This window comes from Danio aesculapii, chromosome 24 (assembly GCF_903798145.1).
Source record: "Danio aesculapii chromosome 24, fDanAes4.1, whole genome shotgun sequence".
Lineage (NCBI taxonomy): Eukaryota > Metazoa > Chordata > Actinopteri > Cypriniformes > Danionidae > Danio > Danio aesculapii.
Genome location: NC_079458.1, coordinates 15,219,643 through 15,243,634, shown reverse-complemented (window position 1 = coordinate 15,243,634; position 23,992 = coordinate 15,219,643). Strand labels below are relative to the sequence as shown.

The following is a 23,992-nucleotide window of genomic DNA, read 5'->3' as shown; positions in this document are numbered from 1 at the left end:
ATCTGCAAACATATTATGGTACATTTATGCTTTAAAAGAGTCAAAAACGTACATCCAGCACCTTTAAATAGCTGCTATTTTTATATAAACTAATGGAGTTAATTTGAAATGACTGCACAGATGCTCGTTTCTCAATGGACCAGACATCTGGCTCACCTTGAAAGCCATGAATTTGTGGTAGGGTTTGGGAGCCCAGGCGTAAATCTCCACTGCGTTCTTCAATGCAATCACCAAGAACTTAATCCTCTCGTATTTGACTGTTGAATGACAGATACATCAGGAAATATGATTAGGATTTAATAAAAGAGAGATAGCTCGAACGAGAGGGAGAAGGAACGAGTAATAAAGTAAACGAAACACTGATAAATGACAGAGCAAACTACCATAAAGACAAATTATATATTAAATGGACGACAGAACAAACAAATGATAGTAACAACGAACAAAACTCAATTAAATTCAATTAAAAATGAATGACAAAACAGTATAAACAGCAGGACACACAATAAACAGACAAAATGAATGATGGGTCAGACAAAACACATGACAGGTCGAAAAAAAATATGGTAGACATTTTAGAAACATGACTTTATATTATATTTTTCTATATTATTTACCTTATTTTACTTTATTACTATTAGGATAACCAATTAATCTCTGTATATTTTCAATATTTCTTTTGAAGTTATTCGAGAACTAAAACCATTATTTTGCCAAACTGACCAAAACACCTACCGACTTTATAATGAACGCAACCCTCCAGATCCCCAACAGTGATCCATCCTTGTTTCTTTTCCACCTCAGGATCATTGTGAAGTATCCTGTTTCTGAGCCATGACAGATAATACACCCTCAGTTTATTCTTCTTGCCTGTGACAAAAAAACGAGTAGTAGTAAGTACCTCTCGTTACGAATAGATGAGCAACAAAATAACCAAATCGGCTCTTTGTACAGTCAACCGGAGAGTTGACCCACCTGAAATGGTGACCAGGACATTAAGACCCTCCAGAACGTCCATCTGTTGAAAGCGCCTGCGGTTGATCAGATTGTAGACTTTGCCTTGACCGCTGCGATCGAGTAACATGAGGCCATTTTCTGTTCCTACCAGGAGGTTCACTCCTACAGTGAACAAATTCAGGTGTCAAAAACTGACATTATGTTTAAAATATGGACCTTAAAGGCACAGTACACCAAAAAATAAAATTGACCATTAATTCTGCAGTCATTTATGTGACAATGTTTGGTTTCCTGCACAGATTGGCCATTTCATTATTAATTTTGTTTTGCTTATAAATACTTTTTTGACTCTTGAATTGGTGGTAGCTGTTGACTACTGAGCGGTAGAGTTCAGTACAAGAAATTAACAGTACGATTCAGAATGGGTCACCCTGATCAGGTTTACATTTCCACTGCCAATGCACCCTTTTCACAAGAATGTTATGGCGCATTTAATGGTCATCAGCATCTTAAATCCTTGAAGGTTTTTAATATTTTGAATTTAAACTGTATGAACATTTATATGTTTTCATGTGTGTGTATATATATATATATATATATATATATATATATATATATATATATATATATATATATATATATATATATATATATACATACATACATACATACATACATACATACATACATACATACATACATACATACATATATATATATATATATATATATATATACATACATACATATACAAAATATTATCATTGCATCAAATTACAAAAAAAAACAAATTAGCGCTTGTGTGAGGCGTTTGTAATGCAGAGTGTGTGGACAGGACAGTAAATTTGACGTTGTTCTCTCATCACACTATTTTTTCCCTTTTTCTGAAAGTCTTGATAATACAATTTTTCTTTTATTATTTCAACAAATAGGATTGTAAAAAAAACTGTTGTACTCCCCCATTCACTGCTCTCTAGGTTTACCCAACTACGACGACTTCTACTGCTGAGAAATCTAAAAAAAATGTACCCTTACTTGGTAGCTGTATGGGACATTCACATATATCGTCTTTTACTCAAGTTGCTAATTACATTATCACATGTAGATGCGTAAAGCGAGCGCAAATGGAGATAGAATGTAGAGCGAGTTTCAATTTCCACATGTTTTTAGACACAATGCTTCATTCGGTTTGCAACACTGTGCAGTTGGTTAGGCCACAATTGCAGAACAAGCTGCGAGCTTCTAATTAGCTAGCAGACAATGGTAATGTATGATACTATATTCATGTATTCAGCATCCATGCATGCAACACCTTAATGCCACTCTGCCACATCTTTTGTCCATGTTTGTTTAAATGAAGTGAATTCAGCAGCATAGGTCGATGCGCCTGTCAATCATCTTGTCACGATGCTGGAATTTTAGTACTGGAATTTTAAAAATGTTCATTTTCCACTAAAATTTGAGCGCTGTTGAGCGCGAACATAAACACCGCTGATTGGCCATTGTGCTTATGTACTCAACAGAAATGACTGCGATTGGCCATCACATTCACTGCTCTTCACCGAGTGCAAACACAAATACAGTGAGACTGGAGCATTTCAAAGTCATGTCAATTAGCTGGGCTGTCTATGAGCTGACACATGACCGATTCGCTGATGGATCAACTGATCAACGCGGCTTTGAATTGATTCAGTGTTCCTGTATTTGTGTTTGAGATGAAGTGTTGAACTAGTCACAGCCAATCACAGTTATTTCTGTTGAGTTTGTTGGTTTGGTACCGAAATTCCAGTTTCATGACAACAGTACTATTAACGTAGATTTTTTTCTGTTTATAGCTCACGCAGACCCACATCATCATGATCTAATTTGAACACAAAATCAATTCCGAACATTTGAGAATTAATTCAGAATCATTAGAGAAAAAAAATTGCGATGCATCAATAAATTGTTTTTTACCACTGAACTTTATATTGGATGGCCTGAGGGTAAGTTAATTAAAGGCTAATTCTTGTTTTAGGGTAAACCTCTTGATATTAAAAACCATTAAGAACAGTTGTTGAGTATGAAGTCAGAAAAAAATGTCTGTAAGCCATCAGTTTGGACTCACCCCAGAGTGCTGCACACAGGATCTCAGAGTTGAAGCGCTTCTTGTACTTGCGGATTTCTGGCGTGTCGCTGTGTGGCCGGATATTAGTGGGATTGACATTAACAACAGAAATCTTCCGAGCTTCGTTCAGTCGAGCTTGTTCCTGTTCCTGCTCCTGCCGCAGGAGCTCATCTGCGAAAAGAGCTGCACGACCCCCCCCCCCCCAAAAAAACCCAGATGTTCATTATTTCCAGTAGGATATCTAAACTAGAACACCTTGTGTTCACCAACAAAGAGTCAATGGCCCATTCTCTCATTTATGAGAAGTAAAAAAAGTTGGCATTGGCTCTACTTGAGTTATAGGAGGTGTGCTAGCCTATTCACCTGAGGCAGGGTTGTCCTCATCATCTTCTGTTGGGGACGTCTGATACACTCGAGGGTCCACAAAAGGAGTGAAAGAGGCTTTTCCCATTCCAAACTGACAAAATGGAGAATCAAGTTATGAGAAACAAGCATCCACGTAATGTCTCAAGTCCAACGGCAGACTGCGGTTTCCTTTCTGAACTAAATTGCAACAGTTTTGTCTGCGAGTAGAGTCGTACGTTTTGTTACATGTTAGTAGAAAGCAAGCACAGCAAAAGCATTTTTTCAAATCAGTATTTCGTCTTGCTTTCCAGTAAAATCTTGAAAGAATATATAGATATTTGTTCTTTATGGGTCTGTATGATTTTCAGTTTTTTTAAATAAACCATTGCTGAGTTCACAGCAAACGCAGAGCACCATGTCACTTGCACTACTTTAAAAATGAGATGATTTTCCCCTTACACAAATTTTTTACTTGAGTTCAATTAACTCTGTGTCACTAATTCACTTCTGTGGCAATAATTCACTTCTATTGGTGTGTTTGCATTGACTTTGCATGTAATTTAGTCGCGAAAATACTTAATTCTGCTTTTGATGTAACCCAGCATAACTCTTTCATATAGTAACTGCACATTGATCAAAAATGTAATTAATGCTCTGGTGCTGGGTGGTCATTTCAATTTATCAATTAAAATTTTTTAATTCCTGCCAATTTTAAATAAATCAAATAAATTAAAATGAAAAACAGATTAACAAATTTATTACAAAACACTGTTTGCAAAATATCTGCCAAAATTGATAATGAAATTAAATGATTTAATTTTCATTTTCACTGTGACAACACATCGTCCCTGTCAAATCAATAAATAAAATAAAGTTGCCGATTTAACATTTCACTTTTACTGCATTTCGTCACTTGATCCCTAAAATTGCGTACGCGAATGTCCGGCGAATATCAAACCTAAAACCAACTTTACCGGGCTATTTTAGAGGTCTTTCAAAGATTATAGTACTAACAAGTTGTTAACATCACAAGACCTAATACAGTATCCTATACGAATTAATCACAAGTCCTACCGTTCTTGCGCTGCACTTTTCTCTACCCACCACCCACGACTCCTGCTGTGGGATGAACGTTTGACGGTTGGGTGTCCTATGTTCCTCTTTTTGTATAAATGCAGCAGCTGCTTCACGTAAAAGCTGACTAACAGTTTTTGCCATTTTCCTTCTGTTATATATGCATTTGTAACTCACGCTGTCCCATCCATCAAAACTGTGCTTCTGCCCTCGGGCTCTGAAAACACTCCACGTCACTTGAATACGCCTCTCCCACTGATTAGCATAGGCTTTGAAAGGCAGTTGAAAATGAAAACTAAAGCGTCAATAAAAGGAAAACTTAAACGTAAACATTTTAATTTGAATTGTGTCACTATTATGTGCGAGAACATTAATAACAAGCTTTGTAAAAATTGTGCTTGCGTTGTATTTTTAAGTTTGGCTTTTCATTTAAATATTGGCAGTCTTGATGCGGAAATACAATGAAAATTAAATGTTAAATCGGCAACTTCATATTATTTATCGATTTGACAAGGACGATGTGTTGTCACAGTAAAAATGAAAATTTAATTATTTCATTTACAATTTTGGCAGATCCAGTGTTTAATATTGAAATTGTACATCTGGTTTTCATTTTAATTTTAATGTTTATTTTATGCATTTATAAAATTGGCAGGAATTACCTTCCATAGGTGCTGGGTGGTCATTTCAATTTGTCAATTTAGACTTTTTAACACTTAAAAATGTTTCATTTACCTTTATGTTGCATGTAACAAGTACTTCCTATTGTAACAACAGTAAATCATATATAGTTTACATGCAATAATCCAAAAGCCCATGATGCTAATTAATATCTTCAAGCACAATTAAACTGCACTCATACTGACCCTGAAACTTTTACATTTAAAATATTCCACCCACAAAAACGAACAAATCTTTATTAAAAGGATATTTTCACTGAAAAATAAGCAAAATACTGATTAATAAAACATTTTTATTTGCAGTCAGACCACAAAATTGGGCCACTTCGCAAGAAGAAAGAATGGGGCAAAGAGAAAAAATATCTAATTAACAGGCCACTGTCCTACATGATTGAATGTTTAAAAAAAGAAGCTTAAAATAATAGCAAACAAAAAAAAAAGGAACAAATCAATAAACCCAAAGAAAAGCAATGTGATTAAATTAAGTGAATCTACAGTGTATTAGATTTGAATGGGGATGGATTAGATGTGTCGGGTTAGAAATCTGAGGGTTGGAGTGCAGGGTGGCTCTAACAGGCTCGTCCGTCACCTACTTCAGCCACTGTGTCCAGGTCCAGCGCACTAGACTGCCGCCCAGGGCCCTCGGCGGGCGAGTGGCTTTGCTGCACTAGATCAGGCAGATTGGAGCTACCGGGGAAACCATTGCTCTCGGCATGACCGAGCTTTCTTTCCCCAAACGTCTGCAGAGAGGAACAGAAAGAGGAGTAGGGCGACACTACTAAGGGCCCTTGCGTGGCTAAGCCCCCTTGCAGAGATGTTTGGGAAATGCACAGAGCAGCCTCTGTCTGCAAGTCTGCCAGCTTGATCAGAGGTTTTGTTGGAGAATTCAAAGCAAAGAAGATGGAAGAAATACCAAAACAGAACCCGATAAAATAAGGCTTAACCAAGGCAAAAACAAACATGAGTTTAACTCAAATGGATGTAAAACTAGAGGAAAGAGTGTAGGAGTTTTAGGAGGCCATCTAGGTAGATGCACCTACCTCACGCAACATCAGGGTGCTGTCTTGTGAATTTTTGCCGAATGAATCATTGGAATGAGAATCCTCCTGGTTGCCCAGCGAGTCAGTACCACCCTGGCCAGCAGAAGGCCTGATGGGAAAATCAGGACAAAAATTATATATAGAGATATTATTTTCCACAGTAATTAACATATTTTTTCTTCTGGAAAAACTATTTTTAGTGTAGTTTGGCTGGAATAAAAGCAGTTTTTACATTTAAAAATGTTGGGGTTGGGGAATGACACTGAACAAATATGTGTTTGTCAAAAAAAATGAAAAATAATATTTTTAATCGTTTAAATGATACCATTAATCGGTTAAACACGCACCCTTTCGCTGAATGGTTATTTTGAGCATCCCTAAATATTACATTTAAAGATGTGTTAAAAATATTCTCTGTTAAACAGCACCTGGGCAACATCAGAAAAAAAAATCCACAGGAGGGCTAATAATTGTGCCTTCAGCTGTACAGTATGTGTATTAATATGAAACAACTGCATTTCAATTTTAAATAAAAAATAGTGTCCGTGGTGATTTTTTTCAGAAAAATGTGAATTGATTGTAATACAATGTAACATTTTATTAAACTTGTAAATATAATAGTTTGTGTTTCTGGTGTAGAATTAAGAAGAACATTTTGTCCAGTGTAAAGTGCATTGTCGATCAGTGCCAGCATAAAATGCATTGTCTGTAAAACTGTATGGTATTGCACTCAATGTGAAAGAAAAAGGTTAGTTTTAAAATGTACTCTAGTATTAAAGATTAACCCTACATGTCAGTTAAAAGTGAAGCATTATTAAATTAAAGTGAAGAATTTAAATACTAAGTACTAAAAGTACGAATATAAAACTATTTAATGATTACTCAGTAACAATAATTTATGTTTAAATAAAAAAATAAAACAAATCTAAACATCATAAAATTCAACAATTGTTTTTGAGCAGTAGTAAACACACCATATCTGACAGACTAAAATTCACCAAACAAATCATCAGGTTCACACTCACATGATACGTGGTATATCACTGACGGGCACCGTGCCATCATGAGCTCCACCCTCTCCATCCTCCTCCTCACTGCTCTCTGAATCCTCACTGGAAGAGGAATACTCTGTCACTTTCCTCGGTGGCCTGTTGGTTTCCTCATTGGTTCGCAGTTCACGCAGTTCTTTGGCCAGAGCAGTGAGGTCCTTTAAGAGAGGGAAGACAGACAAAACGAATCTTCATTCATGCCTGCTCCTGCTTGATTTATGCGAAAAATTAATCCACCAAAACTTGAACAGCACTTAATCATTAAAGGAACACTTTTTTGAAAATTGGCTTATTTTACAAGTCACCAACAGTTGAGTTTTGATCCTCCTGTAGTTACACTGCGTACTTAGACCGACAGAAAATAAAAAGTTGCTATTTTTATGGCTGATATGGCTATATTCTCCTTACTTCTAATGATTTATGCTAAGCTAAAAGTGGACCCACCAGCAAATGATAAAACTCCTTACAACAATCTATGCTAAGCTAAGCTAAAAATGCACCCACTAGCAAATGTTAAAGCTCCTTCAAATAAACTAAGCAAAAAAGTGCACCCATCAGCAAATGGTCAAACTCCTTCTAATGACCTATGCTAAGCTAAGCTAAAAGTGTACCTACCAGCAATTGGTAAAACTCTTTCATCTATGCTAAGCTAAGCTAAAAGTGCACCCACCAGCAAATGGTTAAATGCCTTCAAATTATGGTAAAGTCTAGATCAGATACGCAGCCGACCGGAAGTGCGATATGTACATCAATTATAGTAGCATTTTTTATGACACTGTATAACAACAATTAATATTTTTACAGTACTGTGACGGTTGGGTTTAGGGTTGGGTGGGGGTAGGCATTAAAAAAAATAAAATATATTGGGTAATTTAATAGATCACATAAATAACACTCGGTACAACTACTGTTTTTACCTTACTGTGACGGTTGGGTTTAGGGTTGAGATGGGGGTAGGCGTTTATAAAATGCAATAAATGGGAAATTTAATAAATAAGATAAATAACTCTTGTTCACTTCCGGCCGCAACCATATCCGATCTAGCAACAACCTCAAATGAACTATGATAAGCTAATAGTGGACCCACCAGTAAATGTTAAAACTCCTTCACATGGCCCATGCTAAGCTAAGCTAAAAGTACACTCACTAACAAATGGTAAAACTCTTTCTAATGACCTATGCTAAGCTAGAAGTGCACCCACCAGCAAATGGTAAAACTCCTTCAATGATACATGCTAAGCTAAAAGTGCACCAGCATTCTTCAAATGACCTATGCTAAGCTAAAAGTGCACCCACCAACAAATGGCAAAACTCCTTCATATGAACCATGCTAAGCTAAAAGTGCACTTATCAGCAAATGTTAAGAATGCCTTCAAATGACCTATGCTAAGCTAAAAGTACACCCATCAGCAAATGGTAAAACTCCTTCACACAAACTATGCTAAGCTAAGCTAAAAGTGTACCCACCAGCAAATGGTAAATCTTCTTCAATGATCTATGCTAAGCTAAAAGTGCACCAGCATTCCTCAAATGACCTATGCTAAGCTAAAAGTGCACCCAACAACAAATGGCAAAACTTCTTCACATCAACTATGCTAAGCTAAACTAAAAGTGCACCTATCAGCAAATGTTATAAATGCCTTCAAATGAGCTATGCTAAGCTAAAAGTGCACCCAACAACAAATGTTAAAACTCCTTCACATGAACTATGCTAAGCTAAACTAAAAGTGCACCCACCAGTAAATGGTAAAACTCAACAGTTTAGCTCTAGAGTTGTAAAATAAGCCTATTTCCAAAAAAAAAAAAAAAAAGCTGGAGTGTTCCTTTAAAGCCTCTGAAGAGCATATGCTACAGTGATAGTGATCTATCTGTTAGTAGGCCTCAAAACAACAACCTTCGTTTTGCGCATTTAGGTCATATAAATGGCACCGAAGAGATTTCCAGAAACAAAGCAATAAGCAAAGCATTACAGATGGGCAACTAAAGTAAGCTTCATAAATCAACTCTGAAAGTGGGGATTAAAACATCGGCCATCATTTCGGAGAATGATGCACAACTGTATAAACCATCACGTGCACAAGTCAGAAAAAATCAAGGACACTGAAGAACTGAAGGTGAGCGGGGGGGTCGTTCCTGAGGCCTGTGCCCTGCATGCAGGAGGTTAGTAGGGTCAGCAGTTTCCGCTCTGGTTCTTTCTTACCAACTCCTCCTGTCCACAGGCCCCCAGCAGCCGGAGAGAGAGAAAATATCATTGGGAAACCAGGAGTCAGCAAGAGAACTCATATTTAAACACTGATTTTTCAATGGGACGCTGGTTTCTAGGGATGTAACGATTCACTGAACTCGATTCATGATTTTGAATTCAGCTTTTTCATGATTTCTTTTAAAGCGATAGTTCAGCAAAAAAAAGGAACTTTTACTCACTATTTTTTCATTCTCAAATAGTTCTAAACCTTTTTTGAGTTTCTTTCTTCTGAAAAGAAGATATTTTGAATAAAGCTGAAAATCTGTAACCATCGACTTCCATAGTAATAAAATCAAATACTATGGAAGTCGATGGTTACAGATTTTCAGCATTCTTCAAAATACCTTTTTTTGTGTTCAACAGAAGAAAGAAACCTAAACAGGTGTAGAACAACTGAGGGAAGAGTAAATGACAGAATTTTCATTTCTGGGTGAACCATCCCTTTAAAAAATGAGACTAAAGACGCACAGTATAAGGCTATCGCTGCACATTTCATTGTGGGGAATTAAAATATAACAAAATATATTTGATTTGAGTTTTGTTTTAACTTTTGAATTAAAATTACACAAATAAATATAATCTCTTCATTTAAAGGAAAGCTTTGCCTGTGCTCTGTCTGTATAAAATCAAATGCAACCACTGCATTTCAATCATGATCCATACAAAGGTGGTGTACACATGCAGCATGCAGTTTTTAATCTATATGAGACTATATAATTACGAAATTTAAAGCAAAAACAGATTTGTCTGACTTTAGTTATGTGAAAATATTGTTATAAAACGTGTAAAGTAAACATTAGACGAGCTGAATGAGCCGCAGATTTACTCTCTGCCAGCAGGTGGCGCTGATGTTTTCTGGGTTACTGCAGTAAACAAAGCAGTGCTATTGTGCAATGCAATTGAAAATCGACTAAAATGTGTAATTATTCAAACCCATTGAGCAAAAATAGATTTGTCTGACTTTAGTTATATAAAAATAGTCATAAAACGTGTGAGGGAAACAGAAGACAATCTGAATGAACCGCAGATTCACTCTCTGCCAGCAGGTGGCGCTTCTGTTTTCTGGGTCATCGCTGTAAACAAAGCAGTGCTATTGACGCTAGTATGTAATGGGATGTAATGATGAACTAGGTGAAAATCGATTCAAATATGTGACTATTCAAATCCACTGAGGTGCCAAACAAATCGTTATAGATATAAACACCGCTTTAATGTGTATTATTCAAAGGCAAAATGAACAGAGAATCACAGGTAATCTTTTCTAAACACAGTTAGCTTCGCTCAGAGATATAAACTCCAACTTTATAGCGATTTGTTTGGCACCTCACTAGATTCCAATAGTCACATATTTGAATCGATTTTCAACTGGTTCATCATTACATCCCTACTGGATTCTGTATGGTTGTACTGAATACAGATTTACAGTTGAATATCTGGAGTGAACAAAAGTAGATGATGCAAATTAAGCTTTAAAGATGTACATTTTAAATGTGACGCCAAAAAAAACAAGAATGTGAAAAGCAGAGTTTGTTAGTTCAATGACCTGAATGCATTGCATACCAAAGATTTTACGTACTAATTAATGATAATAATCTCCCTGCTTTGAGTTTAATGGAACAAGTTTCTTACAAACAGTTTTCACATTTTAGATTATCTTGTTTTTGTGACATTTTAGGCAAAACAAATGATTCTATAGATGCCATTTTACCATTTTACTCTGAGGTCTTACAAACATTTTGAATGTTACTAATCTGGAATGGTCACAGAGACATGAATTGAACTGTAACACATAAAAAAGGGGTACAATTTCTCAATTCAAGTATTTCCATTCCAATTCCCTTATGTTCTTGATTATGTATATTGAATATGTATGAAGACAGTTGTGCTTCGTCTACTAAAGAAAGAAAATCGATTGATTTATGTTTAATACAAGCAAAACGTTGTATTGCTTTGTGTTGGAAGAATGTAATCGCCCCTCCATTAAACTTAATAACATGTTTGGCTCTTGAAAAGCTCACATTTGCAATAAGAAAACAATCCTCTGAATTTTGGCATATCTAGATGTTTTTGAACATTTTGGAAAATGGAGATATTGAAGAAGCTTTGGAAGTCTGAAGTTGGTGAATGTGAATTGGTGTTTTGATTAGATTCCTTTTATGTTTTATGATTATTTTCCCCCTAAACCTGTCTGGGGTAAGTTTTGAGTATTGGCGTTTGATTTATTGTAAAACCTTGTAAAACTTAAAGACATGTTATACAAAAAAAAAAAAAAGGTACAAAGAAATTCTTTCTGATTATCTGCCCAGAGTGATCTGGACACATCAGTTAGTATAATAACAGCTGGATATTCTTTATGAAGTATAATGCATGCATAAGGGACATTCTACCAGAAACTTACATGTTCACTTATATAAAATATGACAGGGCGTGAACTTAAAGCTTGTCGTCCTCAAAAAAATCATACAAAAACAAGCATAAAACCAAACAATTCAATAATAGAATGCATCCTTTATCACTGTCAGCTTCTCCTCCATCAAATGATGTTACTTCCGAGTCCTATATAGCCTTAAAAGTATATTGCACGCATTTAATGTTAAATTTAATGCAAATGCGACAGGATTGACAGAAACATGGGGATACTTGTAAATGTATTTGTATTATATATTTGCAGTATTTATTTGTGGAATTTATTTATAATTTCATGTTTTTTATTAATTGATGTAAATGATAACAACTTAAACTTGTTATTTCTGAAGGTTTTTTCCCCCTAAATAACAGTTTTTAGCATTACAAAACTATTAAAGCTGTAGGTTCAATTGTGATGAGGACAAGGACAACGTCAGGGTTTGTACATTTGTTGTGTTTTTAATAAAGAGCAAAAATCCGAGAACCAAATGAATGACATATTCCTTTACAGAACAACTCACAGAAATCAACCATCAGTCCACTTTAGAAATTTTTGGGATGAAAAACATTTTATTCACTGTATTTGTGTTTTTATTTCAGGGACAGATAATGTCCGTTTAGGGTTAGAATGTCTAAACTGGTAATGTTTAAACTGGTAGAATGTCCTATAAGCAAATAAAAACATGTTGTGTTTGAGTCGCTGTACATAATTGTTAATTGTTAGAAATTTTACTTTAAGAAACTCGTTTTGCTTGTATTAAACGTAATGAGAGCAAGAATGGTTTTAGTTTTACAAGTACTACAGAAAACTGGTTTCATTCTTGCATTGAATTAAACAATGTTTGAATAATAACTAAAAGTAATTGGCACAAAAAAAGTCCTCAAGAATAAGACAGAATAAAGAATAAACGTAATACGTAATAACATTACTTTAAGTAACGAGTAAAGTAACGCATTACTTTAAAATATGAAGTAATATTTGAGTTCCTTTTTAAAAAAAAGTAAAAGTAACAAGTTACTTTTTAGATGAATTAATTAGCTTTTAAAAAATGATTTGCTGAATTAAAATTAGCGTAATCACGCTGAATCACACTTAATGAGAGAATGAGCTCCCCGCGGGAACAGACAGAAACCAAGATGGCGGAGCCTTACATTTCTGTGATGGCAGTATTCTCATTATTTTGAACACATGGAAGAAAAGGGGATTATAGTCTCAATGGGCAGGGATTTTACTAATTTAATAAGACAAAAATAACAACTTTCATTGATCTGTATATGGCATGTACAGCGTTAGGAAGTTCTCAGAAGGTAAGATTATTCCATTTTTTAATTAGTTTTTTTAAAGGAAAATGAAGGTGTAGGTTATATAGTGTGTCGTTAAATGCAGAGCTCCTCTATTAAAAAAAACCCTGCAAATTCTGAAAGAGATCAAGCCTAACTAAGGCAGGTATGAAAAAGTAACTCTAAAGTAACGTAACTAGTTACTTTTTTGGAGAGTAACTCAATACTGTAATGCATTACTTTCAAAAGTAACTTTCCCCAACACTGATAACAACCACTCTATACTTCTTTCCCTCACTGAATTTCTTTCATTTCAAGAGTTCGCCCTTTGTGGATGATTGATTATAAAGAGAGTTTGGCATGCTGTCCTGGTAGAGAGTCCTGAGTTCATAAGAACCTTGAGCCCGGGGCTCCCTCCCATTTGCAGGGCAAGAGGGGAGTATGAGCTCAGGTAGGTCTCGAGAACATCAGCGCTAACCACTGGGCCACCATGCCACCCTATAGAAGGAAAGGTGGAGGAGTAGGGGTGGAAGGGGGGATTCTTAAAGGCAAAGATAACTGTAGTAAAAAACTCTGGTTATTTATAGTGAGTTAGGAATCATCTGATTGGTGAATCACGCATTAGTTAATGCGAGACCAGCGGTGTTCAATCATAATCACATGCTCCTCTCGAAATTAGTTAATAAATATCACTCAAATAACAAAAGTCAATACTCTTATTTTTACCAAATCTAAATAAGCAGTAAAATTTTAGTTTCTACCCTAAAACTCACATTATATGTCTCAACAAAATTAAACAAACTCCTATTTCCTTGACGTAAACCAGCTAGGTAACAAAGAAAACTCTGCGTCAAGGATCACAGACACTGTGACCTGTGAAAATTGGTGCGAGGGAGAAAAGTGCAGCTAATGATGGCGGCCGACGTGTCGTCTGAAGCTGTGAAGGAGAGCGACAGACAGAGAGATCGAAGGGAAGTTAAGGAATGAGAGATGGTGTGAAATATTGATGAGAAAACGATTGAAGACATGAGAGGCCGAGTGACAGAAATTGATGAGACAGATGAGTACTTTGAATGTTAGGAAACACAAAACTGGGCAGAGAGAGAGAGAGAGAAAGATGAAGTGAGAAGATGTCACTAACCTCATCTACGGCTTTCTTATAACTCTGGAGAAAGAGAACCGACAATAGAGAACCACGGGTGGAGGAACAATTGAGCGGATTAGACAAAATGGTAAATGAGAGAATGGTTAGTAACACAAAGCGGCACACATATATATATTTTTAACATGTGCCCAGAGCGAATACCTAGATAAGGATGCTAACGGGAGGTTGTGGAAAGGTTATGAACAGGTTAGCTTAAATGAGACTTGAGTTGCTATATTAAAGACCCCATAAAATTGATTTTGATAGTTGGAAATGGACAGGGAATATTGAAGGGGTAGTAACTTTTAAAAGGGCTCCAGGATTTCATAAATGTGAAAAACAAAGACAGAATCATCTAATCCTGTCATAAAACTGTTTAAAATGGATTGGCCTGGAATCTGGCACACTTTTGATTAATACATTAGAAATATGGATGTACACCTAAGCAAATGATGATGTGGACTAATGTTTATACATTTTTATGTGAAAAATGTATGTTTATATACAGTTAAAGTCAGAATTATTAGCCCTACTGAATTATAAGCCCCCTGTTTATTTTTTCCCCCACATTCTGTTTAATGGAAAGAAGATTTCTTCAACACATTTCTAAACATAAAAGTTTTAATAACTCATTTCTAATAACTGATTTATTTTATCTTTGCCATGATGACAGTAAATAATATTTTACTAGTTATTTTTCAAGATACTAGTATTCAGCCAAAAGGTGCTGTATGTAAGTTTTTGATACTTCTAAAAATACAATTGTTTTAGTTTTGGTCATTTTAACCTGCCCAATGCATGTTTAGCCAATTATATTTCGGCATCCCGGGTTGCCTTGTTGGAAAACAGCATATTTCATTCATTCATTCAGAAAGGCTCTCAAAGCATGGGTCCATGACCGAAATGCGACAGTAGCAGCCTCCGAAATGAGATACGGATTCAGTTCCGAAGAACAGAATATGCACTCACTCACGAAATGGTAAGGTTTAAAATCTAATTAATACATACTAAACCTCTTTAACATTATTAAATGAACATGCTGAATCACTATGTGCTGGTTTGCATTTCACACTGAATAAAGCACATGATGTGTACCTGAGGTGATCCTCAACAGTTTATCCTGTTGTTCAGCTGCAAGAAATAGAAGCCGTTTCTAATATATCAATTCGAGGTGTTGGTTAGAACAAAAACTCCATTTAACATGGAAAAAAATTTCCCTCTATCACGTGCCGTTGCTTTTATTTAGAACAGCACTTAAGTCAGACTCACTTCTCAGTCTGGCAACTTGCGTTTGCGTTTGTTTTGATCCAGGAATGTAATACCTAGTTCAACCACTGGGTGTCAAACTTACATAATGCACCTTTAAAATGTAATTTAAAGACTTAACTAGGGTATTTAGGTTTAGGCAAATCACTGTTTTAAGCTGCGGTCACACTGGACTTTTCTCCCCAAAGACTTAAATTCATACGCAGGCGAATGCGTTAAGACTGGAAACGCAAGTTCATGCATCAAGTTTCATAGTTCGCTGTGTTACAAAGTTCAACCTTGGTGAACTCTGTGCGAAATTCTGAAATTGAAGATCAATTTCGCAGGTCACTCAAACTCTAGTGTGACTGTGGTATAATGCTGGTTTGTTCTGTAGACAATCAGAAAAAGATATTGCTAATAATAGGAGGAAAATAATTTTGACCTTAATGTTTTTTTTTTTTTTTTTAATTAAAACTGCTTTTATTCAGGCCAAAATAAAACAAATAAGACTTTCTCCAGAAGAAAAAATATTATAGCAAATACTTTGCTTGCTCTCTTACACATCATTTGGGAAATAATTGAAAAAGAAAAAAATTCACAGGAGGGCGAATAATTTTGACTTTAACTGTAATTTTGCATGACCTGAATTTGAGGAACAAAACTAAATGCATTTAATGCAGTTCCTAAAATGTAACTGTAAAAACTGTGTAAATATATTTGTAATTAAATGCAAATACATTTAATAAATAAATAAATACAATTTTCATGACTTCAATTACTTAGAAAAACATTCTGACAACTAAAGTTTAATGAAACTATTTAAATGTCCAGAAATATAGAATATAACAAATGAACAATTGTATTTTTCTATAATAATATATTATATAATATATATAATTATTTATTATTAATTAAATAATTATAAAATTATATCATGGAAAAGCTAAAACCGATTTCTCATGACCCTACTTATATAAAAAATATCGACTTCAAAATCAAAAAGTACTAAGTACTAAAATCCATAAACATCAAATTGAATGAGGTCTTTAATTGATAGTAAAGACAGAAAGAACATCAACAGTATGAGATATTAATAGAGTGAAAATATTAAAATAGAGTTAAAGGGATAGTTCATCCAAAAATGAAAATTGGCTGTTACGTTACTTTACTTATTGGTTGTATGTTTTTTTTTATTTGATTTAATGTTTGGTTGATTGATGATATTACGAAATCACCAATTTCAGCTAAAAATCTTGTTTAATGTTCCATTCTTTCATTTTCCTTCGGCTTAGTCCTTTATTTATCAGGGGTCGCCACAGCGAAATGAACCACCAACTATTCCAACATATGTTTTACGCAGCGATGCCTTTCCAGCCGCAACCAAGTGCTGGGAAACACCCATACACTCTCTCATTCACACACACACAAACACTATGGCCAATTTAGCTTACCAAATTCACCTATAGCGCATGTCTTTAGACTGTGAGGAAAACCCCCGCCAACATGGGGAGAACATGCAAACTCCACACAGAAACGCCAGCTCGAACCAGCGACCTTTTTGCTGTGAGGCGGCAGTGTGTTCTATTCAATGTAATGTAAAGGAACAGCCAATTTAAATTTCTGGGTGAATAATAATAATAATAATAATAATAGCTTCTTTAGAATTGGATGTTCTCATTTTAGTTTAGTGCTCTCAGAAACAAACCCTATGAGAGCAGAAATACGTGTTACAGTTTGGTGATCTCTGTGGATTCTGGGAAGTGTGTTTCTCACCGCGGGTCGACTGGGTCTGGTCACCTCCCTGTTCTCCTCCTGGGTTTTGGCCTTGGGTTCTTGGGACACTGCTGGTGATCCCTCAGGTTTACTGGAGCCTGTGGAGAAAGCGGAGCGTCAGGAGTCTGTGCAGAGGCCTGGTGTTTGTGCTCAGACTGAGGGAATATTCCAGAGGGTCTCTCTCACCTCCTAGCCGATTCCTCTCACTGGAGCCGCCCTGAGAGCTGGGTGTGCTGGAGCTGGAGGAGCTGCCACTGCTGGTCCTCTGGAGAGAGGGCTCCACGGGGATACGCAGGTCTGGGTTACTGCAGAAACACGATCATACAAGGAAGATACAGATGTTTTATTTCAGCCATAGCAGTTTTATTCACTCACTATAGACAGCTGAAGGATTGGTGAATCTTCCCATTTTAATTGATTGATTAAAGTACACATGAAGTCAAAACTAACCATATTGATTTTGTTAAGCTCACATTGCTAGTTTTGTGGTGAACAATTCATCTATGCCAATATATATCAATAATATATATCAATAAGGAAGAAAAAAGTTGACCTTTGTAATCCTTAATTGAATCTGAAAATGTGCTTCCTGTTCATTTTCAGTTGAATTCTCGGTCTGAAGTATTGGGCGTGGCTAACATACTTAACCACGCCCCCCAACTGTCAGTTTTGACAGCGCTTTGACAACAGAAATGGTGAGAAGGAGGCGTCTGTTAGATTGTAATAACTTTCCTGAAACTCTTTTCCTGATCTTTCTAAATGAAATGCCTACTTTATTATGTCCAATCAGCTCACAAAAAAACAAGCCACGGCCACTGTTTCTTATTTAATATTCCGTTTCTCAAAGAACTGCATCACAATACGGAAAAACAGATGTAGCTTCCAGTTCATGCAGACTTTTAGTCAAATGTAATGTTTCGCCAGGATTTTAAAACTATTTATTACATGGCTGTCTGGAATATTCCATTCTGATTGACCAGTCGCAACATTCCAAGGTATGTTATCCCGAGATAAAAACTGCTAAATAACTCAGAAGGCTCACCTTGACCGTCAGTGAATATGTTCAATTCTGTATACTTACATCCACATTCATATGTCTCTGCTTCACTTTGTATCTGACCACAAAACCAGTCATAAGGGTTATAGAAGTGGTAAAAATTGTTTGGCCAAGATACTATTTGAATATCTGATCAAAATCTTGAGCAAACTGTCTTTAAAGTTGTGCAAATTAAGTTCTAAGCAATGCATTATCACACAAAAATTAAGTTTTTATATAATTATAGTGGAAAATTTACAAAATGTCCTCATTGAAGATAATCTTTACTCAATATTCAGACTTCGTCATAAGTAAAATCAATTATTTTAACCCAAACAATGTATTTTTGGCGATTTCCACAAAAAAATCTTGTGTAACCTAAGGGCTCATTCACACTGAACGCATCTAAACATGCGTTACTTGGTGCTCAGGAATGTATTTTTAAAAAGCACAGCATAGCACGAGGTCCACTGCTTTTGGAACTGACAGTGATGGGCTGTTGAAGATTTTTCTACTTGACATGGTGTAACGCTCACATGTTTGTCAAGTGCATGTTTAAATAAAAAAAACAACAACAGAAAAGTAGTGAATTGAGTCACTTTTTTTTTTATTGAGGGATTAAAGTCTTAAAATAGAACAATATTTTCTTGCAATATCCCAAGCCTCCCACATTTAAAGAAATGAAAGTGGAAATAAAATACTCCTTGCCCTATTTTAAAATGAAGATAAAAGTTTATAATTGAGAGCAGTATAATATACCTGGCTCGAATCAGATGTGCTCCGGTTCTTGGTCCCAATCCACCTGGTCCATTCCCTGGAGAATTTTTCCTCACCAGTGCAGGGGATATGGAAGTGGTCCTTTGGGGCACCTGAAGCACGTTAACAGATGTTAAGAAGTTACATTACCAAGACACGCTTCAGAAAAAGACACATTCTTTCCACTATCTAGTTGGCTTTTCTTCTTATATTAAAACATTCTAATTAAAACATGTTAGCCATGCAAAAAATATGCTATCATAGTGTTACAACATGAATGCTAAATATTCTTATTTCTTTCCACTTCATCTAAATTTAGACATTTTTTAAATTTAAGATGGTTCAAACATTCAAATTAGAAAGGATGGTGAAAAGTCATATTATCAAGCTTTCTACCTTTATGAAAATTACTATGGTTTTATTACAGTGATAGTGTAGTAATTATGTTTTACGGTAGGCTGATTACCATTTGTATAAGCACACTTTTACAACATTAAAAACCATGAAAACAAAAACCATGGTTATTTTGTGTTTAACATTTTTCATTTGTAGCAAACCATAATTATATATATATATATATATATATATATATATATATACATATACATACATACATACATATATATATATACACATACACACACACACACATACACACACACACACACACATACATATATATATATATATGAAGTCATATACAGCTGAAGTCAGAATTAATAGACCCTCTGAATTATTAGCCCGCTGTTTATTTTTTTCCCCAATTTCTGTTTAACGGAGAGAAGATTTTTCACAGCACATTTCTAAACATAATAGTTTTAATAACTCATTTCTAATGACTGATTTATTTTATCTTTGCCATGATGACAGTAAATAATATTTGACTAGATATTTGTTAAGACACTTCTATACAGCTTAAAGTGACATTTAAAGGCTTAACTAGGTTAATTAGTTTAACTAGGCAGGTTAGGGTAATTAGGCAAGTCATTGTATAATGATGGTTTGTTCTGTAGACAGTCGAAAAAATGGACTAATAATTTTGACCTTAAAATGGTTCCTAAAAAATTAAAAACTGCTTTTATTCTGGCCAAAATGAAACAAATAAGACTTTGTCCAGAATAAGAAATATTATCAGACATACTGTGAAAATTTCCTTGCTCTGTTAAACATCATTAGGGAAATATTTAAAAAAGAAAATTCAAAGGGGGCAAATAATTCCAACTTATATATATACACGCACGCACGCACGCACACACGCACGCACGCACACACACACACACACACCCAATATTATATAGAAAATACCTGTAGTTCACCAGTTGAGAACTACTGCTTTATAATAATCTTTTTTAAAGGTCCCATGAAATGAAAATCAAATGATTTAGATGTTAGTATCAGTATTTTTAGTTTTTAATCTATTGATAAGCTAGTGTGCATCAAAACAGGGACAAAATTCACGTTTAGAAGATGTAAAACATATAAACATGCTTGCCTGTCACTTCCACCTAAATGGATCACGGCACCTCAAACTTTCAGGTTCTCATCAAATGTTGACCAATCAAAAGCTATCTAGTATCTGATATGCCACACCCCCTTCAAGATGCTTTACATTTGATGCGCTTGAGCTCAACCACTCACTGGCAGAGCTGTGAGAGAAACTAAACGCCATTGGCTGTTTGTTTTTTTAAAGAGGAGGGGCTACACTAGGTCCCGCCCTCTCTTCATATTTCAGTTGAGATTACGTCAAACAAACTAAATATGCACATTCCAAAGCACTTCACGGGACCTTTTAAAAAGACTATTACAGCACAGTTTATTCTCGATTCTGACCTTTGGAGGGACGTCCTCCTCCTGCCTCAGCCAGGAGCCACGGTCATCTCGGCTGGTGATGCGAGGCGGTGGAGCCGGGGTCTCTGACGTGGGGTCAGAGTTCTGCCGAGGCATCGGGGGTCTGTGAGGCGACAGACCCTCCTGGAAAGCAGAGACGCCCTGAGACGACTGATCATGCAGAGACTGGGATCCTGTCATGGAGGAGCCATGGGACTTTACTGAAACTAGATGTGCCATCTGAAAGACGAACGCTGGAGTCAGTGTTTTTACAACACTTCTGAGCACATCTTTTACAACAACATCAACTACTACTGAACTACATGTGTAATGCTGCATTCCACATAGCTCAAAATGAGGATTGTCCTACTTCCTAATTGAAAATAATATATTGACACTTTAAGTTGGATGTCTGACCTGTGAACTCTAGAAAAACCCTGACTCAGCAAAACACCTCATTTGACAGCTCGGATGGTGGCTACGTCTGGTTCCAGTAAGATCAGTGCAGAGACATGTGAAAATAGTTTGTTTTTATCAACACAAAATGAGTGGGATATCTATTAATAAAGACTCCTTCTGATGTGATATTAGCTTTATAGCTTTTTTCTGTTCACTTTGTTTTGGTCATAATTGACACAATGATACAGGCTCGGCTACAGCATGGAACTTCAGGGTGGGGCTATATATATATATATATATATATATATATATATATATATATATATATATATATAGACTGAGAATGCCAATGTGTAAAACCAATAGATTGAAGTTTTCATTTGTTCCTACCTCGATAAAACTGTTAGACTCTATCAAGAACAATGCACCTGTAGTATATTAGCACCTGACTGTGTTCTGTGTTTTGTATATTTGATATTTATACATTTTATATATGGTCTCATTTTATAAACAATGTATGTTCTTAATTGTTTTGTTTGTTTTATTTATTTTGTTGTCTGCTTAGAGCAACATTGTAGCACTTTTTTGCCCAAGACAAATTTCCTCTCGGGGATGAATAATGTTTATCCTATCCTAATTTACCTCCATTCATAAATTCTCTCTCGTGACTAAATGGGATATTAAAGAGCCTAGCTATTGTGTCCTTCAGAAGTAATAAGTTATCCATGTACTTCTAATCTACTGTTTTTCAAATACTACAAATTCAGATGCACTACTCGGCTCAGGTACTATTTTTCATACACAACATAGTAGGAAAGTCTGTGATTTTGGATGCATGTTGGTTTATGTCCTCTGTTTAATCACAGTAAAAATGCTTTTCTTCCATTTTTGCTGAATTTGCTTGTCTTGCTTCTAGTCCAAATATCTAAAAAGCCTTAAATCAAGAGGCATTTTGCAGACCACAGAAAATACTGTCTTGTTTTAATAAATAATACATTGGTAAATATGAAGAGGTGGTAGTGAAGGATGTAATGTTTACCTTGTAAATATATTAAGTGTGGCAGGCAAGAAGAGTATTACCAGGTACTGGTATAAGCATGATACCCCTCTCTATTAATGACTGGATAGATTGTGAATGAAATAAGCAATTTGGAAGAATTGACATTTATTTGAGACTTAAAATGGACTTCTTTCTAAAACATTGGAAGAAATGAATTGAATACTGCATTGGTAACAACTGTTGAATGCACTGAATCTAAAACAATGTAAACCCTCCTCCAATGTTTATTATTTCATGTTGAATATTGTAACATTTGATATTTTTGAATGTTAAATGTTCTATTGTAAAATGTAAAAAGTTCTCAATAAAAATAACGTAATAAAATAAACAGTTTATTTTCTAAAGGAAAACCAGATAATTTTACTTACCCCATTGGCAGATTATTTAGCTTGTTTAAAGGAAAAACTCACTTAATTTTGACAGATTATTTCTGAAAACAAGACAGTATTTTTTGCTTGTCCAAGTATGAAATATGCATTTTTGCAGTTAATGGTTAAATCACTGGACTTTAGAGAGAAATCTGGATGTACCTGAGGCTCCACAGAGCGATGCATTGGAGGCGTTCTGGCCTGCTGTATTCCTCCACTGCTGAAGGACTCTGAGCGGGGAGGGAGGGAGGGATCTGAAATACGGTTGGCCACTTTGTGCTGGAGAGCTGGAGAGCTCTGGCGGTTCAGCTTGGATCGCTCCTCAACCTGACAGACAGAGAGGATGTTAGTGTCCACGCTGCTCTTCACAACCAGTCTGTTTCCTCTTTGCTCGAGTCAGAATGGACTGCAGAACTGCAAAGTGGCTCATGTGTGACACTACAGGATCTACACGAAAATAAAAAGGGTTTATCTTGCTTGTTTTAAACGCTTTCAATTTCTAGCAATTAAATCCAGATGAACAAATATTATACTCAACAAATATTCACTCATTCATTTTCCTTAGGCTTAGTCCATCATTTATCAGGGGTCACCATGGAGGAATGAACTGACAACTGTTCTGGAATATGTTTTATGCAGCAGATGCATTTCCAGCTGCAACCTTAACAAATATATATAATAATATAAATAAAACACTTAACAAATGTTTGTTATAAATATTTTATTAAAATATCAGGTCTGTTTTATTGAAAGAGGTCTCTTAGCACACAAAGAATGCATTTACTTTATCTAAATTACTGTTATTGTAATATAGTATTATATTTAAGAGAGAAAGAGTTTTGAATGTATTGCCATATCAGCTTCTCTAGCTTTTTCATGACAAAATCAGATAAAATTTACATACATTTTTATAAATATCACTTTTCTATAATAATAATAACAATTATAACAATAAAGAGACACCAACAAAAGGTTAATATCTCATTATATTTGGAATAATAAGCAACAGAGAGTTGGTCTTTCTAAACTTTGTAAACTTTTCGACTCAAACCTCTGTTTACAACTCTACCATTTCTGGCTAAGAAATGTATATTGCTAAAATAGAATACTCCAACTATTTCCATGCGAATTTCTCAGTTGTCAGTCTTTCTTCCTATGGAAAAATTCACTTATGACCTCAACCACAAAGAAGACTTT

General features: G+C 35.4%; 1 protein-coding gene across 6 annotated transcripts in view; it reads right to left on the bottom strand.

Moving 5' to 3' along the window:
* tnikb (TRAF2 and NCK interacting kinase b) overlaps positions 1–23,992 on the bottom strand; it is a 137,432-nt gene that overhangs the window by 19,546 nt on the left and 93,894 nt on the right. For 5 of the 6 annotated variants that reach the window (XM_056450485.1, XM_056450489.1, XM_056450486.1 and 2 more), the window contains 13 exons: positions 22,958–23,122; positions 20,972–21,208; positions 19,145–19,254; positions 17,536–17,654; positions 17,350–17,447; positions 7,229–7,410; positions 6,204–6,312; positions 5,757–5,903; positions 3,428–3,521; positions 3,065–3,247; positions 976–1,119; positions 736–870; positions 157–257 (listed from right to left, as the gene is read on the bottom strand). In XM_056450485.1, the coding sequence (XP_056306460.1) occupies positions 157–257; positions 736–870; positions 976–1,119; positions 3,065–3,247; positions 3,428–3,521; positions 5,757–5,903; positions 6,204–6,312; positions 7,229–7,410; positions 17,350–17,447; positions 17,536–17,654; positions 19,145–19,254; positions 20,972–21,208; positions 22,958–23,122 (1,824 nt within the window). The remainder of the gene's footprint in view (positions 1–156; positions 258–735; positions 871–975; positions 1,120–3,064; positions 3,248–3,427; positions 3,522–5,756; positions 5,904–6,203; positions 6,313–7,228; positions 7,411–17,349; positions 17,448–17,535; positions 17,655–19,144; positions 19,255–20,971; positions 21,209–22,957; positions 23,123–23,992) is intronic. The other variant, XM_056450487.1, reaches the window with a different exon arrangement.